The 14,312-nt window shown below is 52.2% G+C and overlaps 5 protein-coding genes across 5 annotated transcripts; 4 read left to right on the top strand and 1 right to left on the bottom strand.

Moving 5' to 3' along the window:
• Positions 1 to 659: 659 nt before the first annotated feature.
• On the top strand, positions 660 to 1,702 carry Triagg1_3214 (uncharacterized protein; the record flags this gene model as incomplete). Its single annotated transcript, XM_062897482.1, has 2 exons — positions 660 to 824; positions 893 to 1,702. 2 exons carry the CDS (start codon positions 660 to 662, stop codon positions 1,700 to 1,702), a joined length of 975 nt encoding a protein of 324 aa, XP_062757738.1.
• Positions 1,703 to 2,273: 571 nt separating this feature from the next.
• Positions 2,274 to 3,897, bottom strand: Triagg1_3213 (uncharacterized protein; the record flags this gene model as incomplete). Its single annotated transcript, XM_062897481.1, has 4 exons — positions 2,274 to 2,783; positions 2,857 to 3,203; positions 3,266 to 3,644; positions 3,736 to 3,897. The coding sequence occupies 4 exons, from the start codon at positions 3,895 to 3,897 to the stop codon at positions 2,274 to 2,276; spliced, it is 1,398 nt and encodes a 465-aa protein (XP_062757737.1).
• A 1,448-nt stretch (positions 3,898 to 5,345) lies between these two features.
• On the top strand, positions 5,346 to 7,724 carry Triagg1_3212 (uncharacterized protein; the record flags this gene model as incomplete). Its single annotated transcript, XM_062897480.1, has 2 exons — positions 5,346 to 6,410; positions 6,471 to 7,724. The coding sequence occupies 2 exons, from the start codon at positions 5,346 to 5,348 to the stop codon at positions 7,722 to 7,724; spliced, it is 2,319 nt and encodes a 772-aa protein (XP_062757736.1).
• Positions 7,725 to 8,775: 1,051 nt separating this feature from the next.
• Triagg1_3211 (uncharacterized protein) lies at positions 8,776 to 10,158 on the top strand (the record flags this gene model as incomplete). Its single annotated transcript, XM_062897479.1, has 3 exons — positions 8,776 to 8,840; positions 8,907 to 9,087; positions 9,160 to 10,158. 3 exons carry the CDS (start codon positions 8,776 to 8,778, stop codon positions 10,156 to 10,158), a joined length of 1,245 nt encoding a protein of 414 aa, XP_062757735.1.
• A 1,310-nt stretch (positions 10,159 to 11,468) lies between these two features.
• Positions 11,469 to 13,976, top strand: Triagg1_3210 (uncharacterized protein; the record flags this gene model as incomplete). Its single annotated transcript, XM_062897478.1, has 4 exons — positions 11,469 to 11,914; positions 11,991 to 12,623; positions 12,695 to 13,205; positions 13,275 to 13,976. 4 exons carry the CDS (start codon positions 11,469 to 11,471, stop codon positions 13,974 to 13,976), a joined length of 2,292 nt encoding a protein of 763 aa, XP_062757734.1.
• Positions 13,977 to 14,312: the final 336 nt, after the last annotated feature.

Below are 14,312 nucleotides of genomic sequence, written 5' to 3'. Positions count from 1 at the left end.
TGCCTGTTGGCGCAGTATGGATGGTAACATTGAACATTGAAGTCCTGCATATATGAGCCCCCTCCCAACGTTGCAGACACCACTATTTGGAGACTCTAGCATTCGATAACAGAAGCCAAACAATGGCAACTCATGATAACACATCAAATATAGAAATACTCCGCACATGTATCGGACTTTAGCAAGAACCAACTTCGGTCCATCATATATCGATCTCCACAAGCGCCCGATCCAGGCCGGTAAAAACCCTCAACTCGTGCATCTAGCCTCGCTAGCACCAACGCTACGGCATCCCCCAAAGCCCTGAACCACTCCAAAAAGGCCAGCTTCTCAACCAAAGGACTTAAATTCAACCGAATGCTTACGCCCACGTGATGACGCGTTCTCTCGGCGACGGTGCTGTCGATGTATCAGAGCGTGTGCTTGCGCGTTGCTCGTATTTATCCGAAGGGCGTTGGCGTGCGTGAAAGGGCGCTGTGGGATTCTTGTTGCCTAGCAGTTCATAGCAAGTAATCACTTCAAATTATTGATTAATATGGAACCCCGCTCCGGGCTTTCAGCAGCCATATAATAGGTAACTACTAGAGTTCACAATGCTCTCCTTCATGAGAATATTCTCTTGAATCCGTAGACAGACGAGCAGATCTTTGCAGTTCATCATGGTTCAAAAGATAACGCAGGAATATGCCAATCACGGCCTGTCGCTGAAATGCGACATCTACGCTCAAGACGACTACCCAAAGAGTAACCCCGTGTTTCTATACTTTCACCCAGGAGGACTTGTCGACGGGAACCGTGATGTTGTCGCGCCTTGGCTCGTACAGGTGAGAAGAAGCAAAAAGACTGAACAGGACAGTTCATAGAGCCTTTTCATTGACATGTAAAGGTGTAGGTGTGCATCCAGCGGAAATGGCCTCTCATCTCCCCGAGTTATCGTCTTCTCCCCCAAGCAGGCGGACAAGGCCTCCTAGAAGACGCCACAGCGGCATACGGATTTGCGCAGAATTGGGACACTCAATCTTCTTCCAAACGACCAGTTATCGTTGGAGGCGCCAGCGGAGGTTACTTCATGGCCACTCTCATCGCTCACCACTGCCAACCCAAACCTCGCGCCCTCTTCTCCATCCAGGGCATCAACACCTTCCACCACCCCTTCTTCAACTCATCCATCCAAACAGCCGGCGAAGAAATCCCCCATGCCTCCATGGAAAAGTACATCGCCGGCCCAATCCAAGTCGGCGAAATGCCCCTTGACGAGTCCACCTTTGTCCTGGACAAACTAACCCCCGACGGCGCAAAGAATCCATCATTCACGCCTCCTATGCCCGCCGCGAGAGCATCACCAGAGGATAACAGCTACCGAGGCATGCTCTACGACTACTATACCTTCAACAACTCCTTCCTCGGCATAGTTGGCTCCGTCGACCTCGGGTATCAATGGGCGAAACTTGCCGAGTCCAAGGACAGAGTCGCACGGTGGCCCAAGACGGTCATCTTCCACGGCAACAAGGATCCCGATGTGGAGCTCAATGTGAGCGAGGACATGCGTGACTGCTTGGGCGAAGACAAGGTCACGTTGATTGTCGCCGATGGCCAGCCTCATTTATATGAGCTGGAGAAGTTCATCGAGGATGACGCTCCTGGAATGGAGGCCGTGAGGAAGGCTATAGCTCGGTTGGATGAGATTGTGGCTTCCGTCTAATTCGACGAAATATTTCTTACATATTATTACGACCTTGATCAGTAAACTGAAAGAATGTCGAGGTGAATGTTATTCGTAAATTCTAGTCAGCTATAAGAATGGCCTCTCCAACGAGGCCTGTCCCTACCCGCTTCCAATTTTCTTCCCGCATTATGTATGCTCTGAAGATGGATGATTAACTACAATGACAAAATACATGTAAATAAGAAGAAGAGAGAGAAGAAGAAAAGGCAAAAAAAAAAAAAGACCGTTTACATCACGATCCCTTCCCACAGTTTAAAACACGACATGGCATGCTTTTATCCCACTCCACATCCATTATTCTTTCCTCCTTTTATTCAACGCCTGTCACACACCTTCTCCCCGGACCATCGATCCACACAAACTTCATTCTGCCGTCCCATGTTGGTCCACAAGTGAGATAAAAAGAAAACGAGAGTTGCCTGGTCATTACGAAAGGTGTAGTCGGAGAGGTTTAGGGTTACATGAGAAAATGATTCCAGTGTAAATGTTCATTATGAAGACGTAGCTTTCTCAAGGCAGGCTTGAAGCTGTTTATGGAGAAATCTGGTTAGTTGACATGACGAGTCGTCTCGGGTATATATAAAGGCGAAAGACGAACCTGTTGGGGCATAATACCCTGGTTGCTCAAATATCGGCACATGCTCTTGACCAGCTCGACTTGCTCCTCGGGGTTGAGGCTGGTGATGGCCGTCTCCAGGACGCTGCCAAGGGTGACTTTGTGGACCTCGATAAAGGTGTGGAAGTACATGTAGGCGAAGAAGCCCATGATGAACTGGCAGTCCATACGGTCCGTCATGCCGCCGTGTCCCGGGATGGAATCACCAAAGTCCTTAATCTTAAAGGTACGCTTGAGACCAGAGGCGAAGAAGCCGCCGAAAGGAGCGATGAGAGACGCAAAGGTGGCCAGGGCCAGGGCGTGCAGCTGCATCGGCGCCAACGTGAGAGAAAAGTTGGTGTTCGGAGGGAGGAAGAAGAACTGCGGGAGCTTGTAGGTGCGGGGGAGGAAGACGGGGTTTACGTCGCACTTGAGTCCAGTAAAGACATTGGCGCCAAGGTCCTACAGGTTGGATTGATGTGAGTATTAGACAATCGAATAAATGGGGGGAAGGGGGGTCACTTGGTTGACTTACGTTGACAGGGCAGATGAAGTACTTGGAGCGCATCAAGATGTTGACGAGCAAAAAGGAGAAGAGAATGGTCATGATCCATGCGCCAACAAATCCTTCGACAGTCTTCTTCGGCGAAAGCTTGATGAGCTGCGTGCGGCCAAAGGCAATACCACAGATGTAAGCAAAGATGTCGTTGGTGATGACTAGAGCCGCCGGAAGGAAAAACCAAATCATTCCCTCAAAGATGTTGTTCATGACAAAATGAGCCTGAACGACGATGAGATATAGAGCCATGTGAGTCCAAGCAAAGTTGGTAAACTGGAACTTGTAGTGTCCGGCCTGAAGCGAAGCGACAAAGTAGACGAATCCTGGGCTGGCGTTAGAAGAGACCATCCAGATGTTTCGTTGCGAATACTGAGGATTTACTTACCAAAGACGTAGAGCACAAAGCTGATGAAGCGGTGATGAGTAGCCAAAGGCAGAAGGACCTTGTCTACGAGCACAATATGCTTGAAGTAATAGATGACGCTCTCGCCATAGAGGAAATACATGGTGGAGGCTAAAAAGTACCAATTCAAGCTCTTGGTGGAGCGGAGCGATCTGGCACGGCTGGGCACATTGGCGATGGCAATGACTTCCTTGAAAGAAATGATTTGGACAGCGGTAACAATGGCGATCATGTAAATGTGCCCCATGAACAGCGCGCCGAAGAAGCCAGATATCATGACGAGCGTCCAAAAGGTGCGTGTCCAGAAGTTTGCCTTTTTCTTTTCATACTCGGCCTGCTTCTCGGCGGCAGTCGCGGGTTTCTGTTTGTCGCATCATGTTAATTTCCGGTTTCCCTTGGTCCTCGAAACAAGCGACAAGTAAGTGCGAAAGAGAATGGCGATTAGAGCTCACCTCTTGTACAGCCGCCAGCTTGGCTTGAGTCTGCGACCTGGTTCTTGTTGGAGACCCCTCTTCGCTCTTGTCGCTGAAGCTGGACCGGCGGCCCTCGGAGCCGCTGAGCTGGCCGTTTGCATTCTTCATCGGGGACTTGCCCCCTCTCTTTGATCTGGCCATGGCGTGTTCAGAAAGGTGAAGTGGTAGCACAGGGCGGGAGTCGCGATTCAACGGATTGCTCGGAGGAGGATCGTCGATGGTAGGAGCTTCGGCGGGCTGCGATGCGGTGCCTGAGTTAGTCCAGCGCACAGTCGCCGTCTCGGACAGCTGGTTCGCCTCACCTTTATATACTCGACATCCCCAGCAGCGGTGGAGGGCGATTTTAACGTCGAGGTGGCCTTGCCCGATGGTGATGTGGGAAATCAGAAGCTACGTGGAGCTGACGAGTTTTGGTATCCCCATTATTACCGTGGTGCTGGCGTGCGCCTGTAAATGCCTGGGGCTTGGCGCTAGCGGGCTGCTGGGATTGCTGAGGCTTTGGCTAGGCGAGAAGTTTCACTGAAACCAGCACTGGATGGATCTCAAAAACTCCCCATGAGCGGAGCTGTCCAAGAAGTGTGTCGGTAAATACATGTAATAGCAGAGAATGCGCGGAGACTTTCAAATTTTTGTCTACAATGGTAGGTATCTTGTAGTAGCTGCTACTATCTTCTTCTGCCATCTGCTACGAGCACCTTGAAGCCATCCCGTCCCTGTAGGAGTTCGCCAATGTTAGGTAATTTAATAATAAGGATGCCGCATGCTCAAATTAATGTCGGGGTCCTGCGACTCCCCGTGCGCCATGACCGCATTCGCTTGGGCTCCCCGCAAACGCATGTGACGGCCATTTAAGCAGTACCTCTTCCTACCAGGCCTCAACAACTTACCTACGATGACGTTTGCTACCTATGCATAACACGGGTATGGGAATGGAAAGTGAAAATGAAAAATGAAAGTAATCATTTTTGCAGATAATCGCAAGATGCCTCTGGAAGCGTCAAATAACTTCATTCATCGTCCTTAGAGGCAGCCTGCAATGCACAATTCCATTCGTGGCCAACTAAAAAGCCGTCTCTAAGCAGGGACGACGTCATGCGACATGATGCGTAGATCAGGGCTGAGGAGTTGCACCGCCTCTTCCGCTCACATTTGCTAAGCCTTGAACCCAGGGCATGGCGCTGCATGCCGTGCTGCGAATTATGCTCGCAATTGGCCATTCTTTTCGGTATTTAATGACGTATGCTCCGTATCAATGGAGGAAATTTCATTTCTGGTTACAGCAAATATTGCGCCCAAACTACCTAACCCAAGGTAACGCTACGGCGGAGAACCAATCTCTATCAAATAAGTCTTCAGCCACACTTTAAAGATTCAGCCACACAAGCAAGGACATCGAGAGAAAAACGTGACTTCGTGTCGCGTTGATTCGCCTGGCATGTGAATAATCGTGGGGAAGCTGGACCGCGCACCAGCTTCTGGTTCCTTTTTTGTCCCGCCATGACTGCATAAGCAAAAGCAAGCAATAGCCGTGCCAAGTCCGCCGCTGTAGCCGCCTGGAGCCATGAAGCAGATGGATTGACGATCCACGAATGATGGATCTCGACGAGTTTTCCGACGATGGCTTCGACGATCTCACCGACAATGTGCTCCAAGAGCTCGAGAATCACGCTCTCCAGTCCACCCAGGCCCGGCCTCAGCATGCCTTGACGCAGCAGTTCGACTATGCCTGGGAGCAGGAGGATGACGACCTGGACACCACCGAGGTGACCAACGATGCCGGGCTTCCTGTCGGCCGGCCCATTGTCGACAAGTCATTGCGACAGCAGCCGCAGCAGAAACAACAGCAGAGACCTCCCGTGCCCAATCCTCGATGGAACCCCGCGATCGACTCGGCCGCCGCCCGGCCCGGGGCTCCTCTTGCGGAGCGGACTCGGATGGCCAGTGTCCGGCCGTTGAACCAGCCTTTCATGAGCTCCCAGCGACTGCCAGATTCCTCGCAGAGTACCAGTCGACCTCAGACAGCACAGCTTGCCGCTCTGCCAATGGCGTCCCAAGGGCAATCGGGGACCATGGTGACGGCACTCCAGAAAAGAATTCGCGTTTTGGAAGCAGAGCTCAATGCCGCTCGTGGCGAAGCCTCCATTCTCCGTTCAAATTCAACAAAAGCGCAGCACAGCTACGACGAGCAGATTGCACGCTTACGGAAGCTGAATGCCGAGCAATTAAGCAAGCAGGAGAAGGCAATGGAGGCAGCCCTGGCAGCCGAGAAGAATGCCAATGTGGAACTTCAGTTCATGCAACGCGATATGAAGGAGGCCAACGACCGAGCTCGGAAAAAAGAGCCCAATGCCAACAACACGGCGACGCCAAAGAAGGCCGCTAAAACATGGGGCTTTGCCGACGGCTTCGATGAGATGGACATCGCCCCTAGTCCAAGCAAAGGCCAAGGGAGGAGTAAGACTGCCGGGTCTGTTGCTGCCAATATTGGAGAGCGGACGCCGAGCAAGGGGAAGCGAAAGCGCCAGATATCCGAATCGCCGATGAAGGCGCTTGATATACACACGGGCGACGCCGAGATGAGCGAAGCAAAACCCATCTTTCAGCCAACATTGCAGCAGCCTGTCATCATCGCCGCGCCCACAGTTCCTTTTGATGTATGCAATTACTCACCAACTCAAACTCCGCCCGTTTACATACTGATTTGAATTTGTTAGTTTCTGCAAGTTGTACTGGACCACGGCTTTGCCCAAGGCCAGCCCCCCACCTTTGACATACTCTCTCGCATCTCATTCCCTTCCGATCCAAGCATCTCATTCTCAACCCTCATTTTTGAAAGACTCCCTCTGATGGGAAATCCCTACCAGCCAATGCAACTCCTGGTCGATTTCGCTGAGCAAATCATCATCTTATGGACTCGGTGCTTTGAAGAGCAATTTTGGGAACCCATCAAATACCTTGTGTCGCTCATCTCCTTCACATTTCAGCTCCATACCTCGTCTGTTGCACCCCTCATCATATCCAGACTTGTGCCTGTGGCACAAACAACAATATTCACCGTGGCAGAAGGACCTTCGCGTCTTTCGGATGGCACGGCGGCCAACAATGACGAGCATGCCATTTTGGAACAGCAAATCGACACAACTCACATTCTCTCGCTGCTGTACACTGCGTCTTTGGCCTGCGCAACGATACCTACCGAGACCGAGGATGGGGCCAGATACACTTCTGCCGCATTTTGGAAACTCATTTCTCTCGACTTTACTCTTCTTCTTTTGATGCCAAAACAGAAAACGGTCGATATCATCGGAATGCTTGACTTGCTAGCCACCTCTTCGCTGCCCGATTCCATCGGCCCAATATCCGATGAAAAAGATGCGGTGTCCGTGGCGCGAGCTGTCATCGAGCGAGTATCTGCTAAGCTGATGGAACATCCCCGCGCAACGACTACCCCAGCGCAAAAACGAAGTGTGCGGCTTGCTGCTCTACGAACGCTGGTTACTTTTGCAAGACATGAATTTGGTGCCAAGCAGCTGGCATCTCACGACAACGCCATTCCGCGTCTGGTAGCTTGCTTGAGTACTTCCATCGACGAACTTTACGACCAACCAATTCCACCCAGCATTCTTCCTCCCCTTCCAGATGCCATGACATCTTCATCGCTGAGGTTCGCCGAATCTACCACCTCAGCCGAACTCCACCGCATAATCTCCCAGTGTGTGACTCTGATCCACACCTTGGCCACGGACCCTTGGACGTCCAACCTGGCTGATATCACTCGAAAACTATCGCTGTCTCATGGTGGAAGTCAACGCTACCTAATCGCACTTGGGAGGTTGACTTTTGCGGAAGAAGACCTTGTCATGGAGGCGGGAATTGAGGGAGAGGTTGTCGAAGCGGCTCACGAGCTTTTGGAAATGGCTGTGACGCCGGATGAAGGAGAGATTGTGAGTGAAGCTTTTGGGGCGTAGGTCATCATGAATTTGGCTCCTTTTAAGCATTGATTTGGGGGAGGTTCCCCTTCTTTGGAGGTACCGATGGATTGTGTACTGTAGATAAATTTTCTATACATGTCCTGGATGGGTATTTATGGCTTGGAAGCACCTCGTGTGCTTGGTGTTCTGGGTAAAGGCGGGATACTTTATGGATAGCCCTGAATTACATTTGTCGAAATGACATCGTCTTCACAAGGTAATCGATGGTTCTGGAAACATGGCCATGCTTCACGCGCGTATAGTAAGAGATGCTTATAAAAGGAGTTAGTGGTGCTAACAGATTAGGTACGCTTAACTGGAGGCTTTAGGATATAGAGTGCTGGCTTTGGACCTGCTATCATGGCTGACGAGGCTAAGTAAACAAACATGGCTTCTCATTTGCTAAAGAGAGTATCATCTACCATCTACTACCCAATATCGACGGCCTTTGGTTACCAGCCATCGTTGACTCTTCATCTTTCTCGCTATAGGTCTTCTCGACGCATTTGTGCAGTCATTATATGCACCAAGGAATTGTCTAAGAGATTACGACAAAATAAGATTCGGAGAATAATGGAGATATGTACGGAGTAGGTATGGGGTACAGTAAGCAAATGTTGACCGAACAGGAAGCATCTGCCGCCCCAGAGGTGATGGCATGAGCGTTCATGTATCAAAGACATCCGCCGGGCATCTCGCATTTTCGTCAAGGCATCTCGCCTCTCTGGCGGCAAATATCAAAATATTAAGCAGGGTGTTCCGAGGTATCACTGAGAGTTAATAAGCTTCCCCGCAAAGTTGGATCCCGTGAAGCCATCCCGAGTCAATGCTTCCAAGCCGTGGAATTGCCAGAGCTCGGCCCAAGTTATGTAAGCTGCCGGTTGCCTCGGCTCAACCCCACAAACCCCGGCCGGCGACCATCCATAAAGCTCGTGGATCCCCAGATTTGTCTGCAAGGGGCGACTTGATTGCTGCAAAGTGATACCGTCTTTACGTCGAATTGTTTTCTTAGAACTTGCGGATACAATAAATCACATCACATCACATCATGGCTGTCGAACGAATTGGCTCCATCATCAAGCACCTGGCCCCCGGGTCATCGCTGAACAACATGTAAGGAAACGGGCTCTGACGCGCTTGGGGATTGTTTCACATGCTGACAAACTATTCGTGCTGTAGCCAGTCCAAGAACGCCGACGACATCGTCATCACCTATGCCGCTCGAACACCGCTGACCAAGGCTGGCAAGGGCGGCCTCAAGGACACCAGCCTAGAGTACATGGTATATGCTCTGCTGGAGAAGGTTCGCGAGAGGAGCGGTGTTGACCCTGCTCTCGTGGAGGACATCTGCCTCGGCAACGTATGTCACGTCCCAGATCGACGAGATTTAGCCATATGTCGATTATAGTCCGCTAACAATCGTCTCTTGCAGGTGACCGATGCCCAAGCCGCCTACAAGGTCCGAACTGCCGCCCTCGCTGCCGGCTTCCCCAACACCGCCGGTGCCAGCTCCGTCAACCGCTTCTGCTCCTCCGGTCTCAAGGCCATTGCAGACATTGCCCACTCCATCTCCAATGATTCCATTGCTGTGGGCATTGCCATGGGCGCCGAGAGCATGTCGCACGGCCGCCCTACCGAGGAGTTTGACGAGGTCGTGTTGAAGAAGAGCCAGGAGGCCGACGACGCCGTTCAGCCCATGGGCTGGACCAGCGAGAACGTCAGCAAGGATTTTGGCATTGACCGAGTCACCATGGACAAGTACGCTGCGGAGAGTTTCCAGCGAGCCGAGAAGGCCCAGAAGGCCGGCCACTTCGACGACGAGATTGTTCCCATCACAACGCAGGTCAAGGACAAGAACGGCGAGCTGAAGCAGGTGACGCTGACCCAGGACGACGGCATCCGCGCCGGCACCACCGCCGAGAGCCTGGCCAAGATCCGAGCCGCTTTCCCCCAGTGGGGACCTACCACTACCGGCGGTAACGCCTCCCAGGTTACCGACGGTGCTGCCGCCGTGGTCCTGATGAAGCGATCAACCGCCATCAAGCTGGGTCTGCCCATCATGGCCAAGTACGTTGGCTCCACCGTCGCCGGCGTCGCTCCCCGCATCATGGGCATCGGCCCCAGCATCGCCATCCCCAAGCTCCTCTCCATCTACAACATCAACCTCAACGACATTGACGTCGTCGAGGTCAACGAGGCCTTTGCCTCTATGGCCGTCTACTGTCGCGACAAGCTCAGCCTGGACTGGTCCAAGATGAACCCCAAGGGAGGCGCCATCGCCCTGGGCCACCCTCTGGGAGCCACGGGAGCCCGACAGGTCGTGACCGGCCTGAGCGAGCTGCGGAGGACCAAGAAGAAGCTGTTGCTGACGAGCATGTGCATTGGTACCGGCCAGGGCATGGCTGGTCTGTTTGTCAACGAGCAGGTGTAAAAAAAAACAAGAAGCATTGGGATGGATGAGATATGGATTGTTCATAATAGGGTCATGTATAGCTAGCTACCTTACTAGATGTCTCCTTTTTTTGTGTATGTACTACCTATGAAATACTAGCGATTTACTTTTTTGGGTTTCTTTTTTAAAACGTCCTTTGCTTTTGATTTTTCGACTTGCAATGTGTGACTTGAGCGCGGATCTCGGCAATGCGGTGTCTCGGACGTGGCATTGATGGAGTGTGGCTGGAATTTCGATGTGGTGCTACCCTATAAAAGATGTACAACAACGCGGTGGATGCGTGAGGCATGTGAGCAGGATGCGAATCGACGCGCTGTTATGATACTGTTCTTTTTTCTTGAGTTTTCAATTCATATATCCTATCCATAGGTCTTTAATAGATAGGGTATTGTTGAATGTGAACAATTGTGTAAACACACACTCTCTACTAAATAATGAGGTACATGGCGCATTAGACGTTTCTTATCTCATCATTTATCTCTCAACTGACTGACACTTTGACATTTTGGCAGTTTGATAGGCACATATACTTTGACACTTGACACATTTGACATTTGACACTGGACACCCATAAAGCAACCAACACATGAAACCCTGTCCAAAAACATCACGCTCTCACCGAGACCGGCAGCAAACAATGCAGCCCGTCCCGCGACCACCTGTTCGTAGTGTCAGGTGCGCATCCTGTTAGTCAATCGCGGGCCTCTCATTGGTGTCAATTGGCCCTGGGCGGTCTGGCCCTGCACGTTGAGGCGCTGCCTCACCGCATTCGCCCCCCGAAACTTCCAGTGGAGCGGTGCCCTGTGGGGGGGCGTCTTCAGCGCTGTGTCGCACTGTTGTGCCCGCCCTATCCCCGCTGATGTCACCCGCGGCTTCGGCTTGGGAAACCGTCCATTCTGCCTGTATTGCATTGCAGCAATTTTTTTCGGTCGCCAAGACTCCATTCCATTGTACGCAACTGCGGTTCTCCCTCCTCTTCTCCCTCCCCTCGGATACTCTTTGTCATTTGGAAGCATCCCAACGTCGGCGGCTGGGAAGAAGCGACGGGAAAAGCTGCACCGCCTTGCTCGGCTTCGGCTTTTATGGAATCCTTGGGCGACGACTCGATCTTCCGCTAGTTACTGTTTCGAAGCGGTGGATTGGGAGCGCTGGCCCTCGACTGGACAGGTCGCCTCAAAACACCACGGAAAGCTCTCCAAAGCCCACGGCGTTTGCAGAGAAGCGCCTAGAAACCGAGATCCCGAATGCACGATACGATCCCGAGCTCTACGACCCCGATTGTGTGAAAAATGTCGGGCCCTCCGCCGCCGCTGAACCGCGCGGACTCGTCCAAAGACCACCGCCCTCTGCAACCGAGCACTCTTCGACAGAGCCATACTCCTCCTAGCCGTCCAGGGAGCGGTGACAGCCAGAGCAGCGATGTGTACCAGTCCATCACGGCTATTGGCGACTCGTTTGCCGGCGAATCGACGCCCTTGATACTGGACGACCAGTCAGGGCCCCGCGGCCATGGCACCTTCAACCCTCATTCTTCTTCGCCCCCCAATGGCCTCTTTGGCGGAAGCACCGACGATGAGAGCGAAACGCAGGAGAGCGGATCGAACGCTGGTTTCTTCTCGTCGGTCTCGGGGAATGATGACTGGAAGAGGTGGCTCTCAAGGAGGATGCGAACGACCAAGATGGGTCACAGTAGCGAGCTGGCTGAGCAGGCTGGGTTTCGAGATACCCCCTTCATGTGAGCTTGTTTCCTACCGGCGTCTTGCCATTATCGTCGAGACGTAATGACAACCTGGACTGACCCGTATGGACAGGTATCTGGCATACTACATTCCGTGTCTGAACTGGATCCAACAGTACAAGCTGTCATACCTCCAGGGTGACTTCATTGCAGCCGTCACCATGGCCTCGTTTTACCTCCCGATGGCGCTCTCGCTGGCGTCTAATCTGGCACACGTTCCGCCCATCTTCGGTCTCTACGGCTTCATCTTCAATCCCTTCGTATATGCGTTGCTCGGATCCTCTCCGCAAATGGTTATCGGCCCTGAGGCAGCTGGATCTCTTCTCGTGGGCACTGTGGTGAAATCGGGAGTCGATTCTGGAGGTGAAGGCTCAGAGGACAACGACATTTTGCATGCCCAGATTTGCGGTGTGGTTGGCGGTATGGCTGGCGCCATGGTCCTCATTGCGGGGCTGGCCAGATTGGGTTTCTTGGATAGCGTGTTGAGCAGGCCCTTCTTGAGAGGGTTCATCTCTGCCATTGGTTTTGTTATTGCAGTGGACCAGCTGATCCCAGAGCTTGGCCTTGCTGCCCTTGCGGAAGAGGAGGGCGTAAATCACGGAAGCAGTGTCGACAAGATTGGATTCATTTTCAGGAACGTTGGGGAGACTCACAAGCTGACCTTTGCTGTTGCGGGTGTCAGTTTCGTGATTATTATGATATTCCGGTAAGTTGGAGAGAAACAGTCTTGGTGGATGGATGGGGCCAATTAATAGCTAACGCTTTCTTTCATGGTAGCGAACTAAAGCGTCGTTTGGAGAAGAGGTTTCCTGGAGTTGCCTTCTTCCCTGATCGATTCCTCGTCGTTGTCGTTTCGGCTATCCTGTGCTGGCACCTTGACTGGGAAGACAAGGGAGTCGAGGTTCTGGGATCTGTCAAGGCCGCCTCCGGAGGCATCTTTGAATTCCGATGGCCGTTCCAGCTCGCCCATATGAAGCACATACGCTCATCCATGTCAACGTCTTTTCTCATTGCACTCCTCGGCTTTTTTGAGTCGTCGGTTGCGGCAAAGAGCCTGGGCGGTAGCTCGATCCCTGGCATCGAACTCAGTGCGAACCGAGAGATGATTGCCCTGGGAACTGCCAATCTCGTTGGCTCCATGTTCATGGCACTGCCCGCGTTTGGCGGCTATGGACGAAGCAAGGTGAACAAGACGACCGGTGCAAAGACTCCAATGAGCTCCGTGTTCCTCAGTCTGTTGTCATTGCTGTCCGTCTTGTTTCTGTTGCCATATTTTTATTTCCTGCCGGTAAGCAAACGGCCCTGCAGCCCCCATACACATTTTTATCACAATAGACTAATCAAATGCACCTGGCAGAAACCCGTTCTTTCGTCAATGATCTCCGTCGTTGCATGGTCGCTGATAGAAGAGGCTCCTCACGACATTTCATTCTTCCTAAAGATTCGGGGCTGGACCGAGCTGGGCCTCATGGCAGCCATCTTTCTCTCCACCATCTTTTACTCCCTGACCCTGGGTATGGCTCTGGGCGTAGGAATCTCCCTGCTCCTGGTTATCAAGCACAGCACTCGTCCCCGCATCCAGATCCTGGGTCGTGTACCCGGCACTAACCGATACGAGAACCCCGAATCCCTCGACTCTAGGATCGAGTTTATCGAGGGATGCCTCATCGTCAAGATTCCGGAACCCCTGACGTTTGCCAACACCGGCGAGCTCAAAGCGCGCCTTCGGAGATTGGAGTTTTACGGCACGTCGCGAGCGCACCCCGCCCTGCCGCGCATTCGCAGCCACGATTCAAACCGCAACATCATCTTCGACATCCACGGCGTGACCTCTATGGATGGATCTGGCACGCAGGTGCTCGAGGAAATCGTGCGGGAGTACCGCGAGAGGGGCGTACGGGTCTTTTTCGCCCGCGCACCGCATCACCGGGATCACCCTGTGTGGCAGCTCATGGACAAGAGCGGCATCGTCGACTTGTGCGGCGAGAGGCACTTTGTCAATGACGTCGATGCTGCACTGCGACTGACCGAATATGAGGACAGCGTGATGACGCAGTGAAGACGAAGGCCATCGCAAGGGTGGTTTGACATGAAGATTTTTCGATGAAGCTACGAGGCTATGCATATCAGCGAATTCTCTGTTTCTTCCCTTTTTTGTTCTGTTTTTCTCTCTCTCTCTCTCTATTCTTTCTTTTTTTATACCTTTGCTTTTACACAGCGGTCATGCATGTATAAACCTAGACCTTGCAGCGTGAGAGGGATTATGTATTTGATACGGTAGCAGCTATTTTTTAGAGATATCCAGGTGTTTTCTTATTGATCTCCCAGTCTAGGTATCTATCGCAGTGGAATATTTCTACTTTTATAGCCTCTCAATTTTTCCTTTCTTGTGTTT

The sequence above is a fragment of the Trichoderma aggressivum genome, assembly GCF_033847375.1.
Source record: "Trichoderma aggressivum f. europaeum strain CBS 100526 chromosome Unknown scaffold_009, whole genome shotgun sequence".
Classification (NCBI taxonomy): Eukaryota; Fungi; Ascomycota; class Sordariomycetes; order Hypocreales; family Hypocreaceae; genus Trichoderma; species Trichoderma aggressivum.
This window is presented reverse-complemented; position numbering and strand designations above follow the sequence as displayed.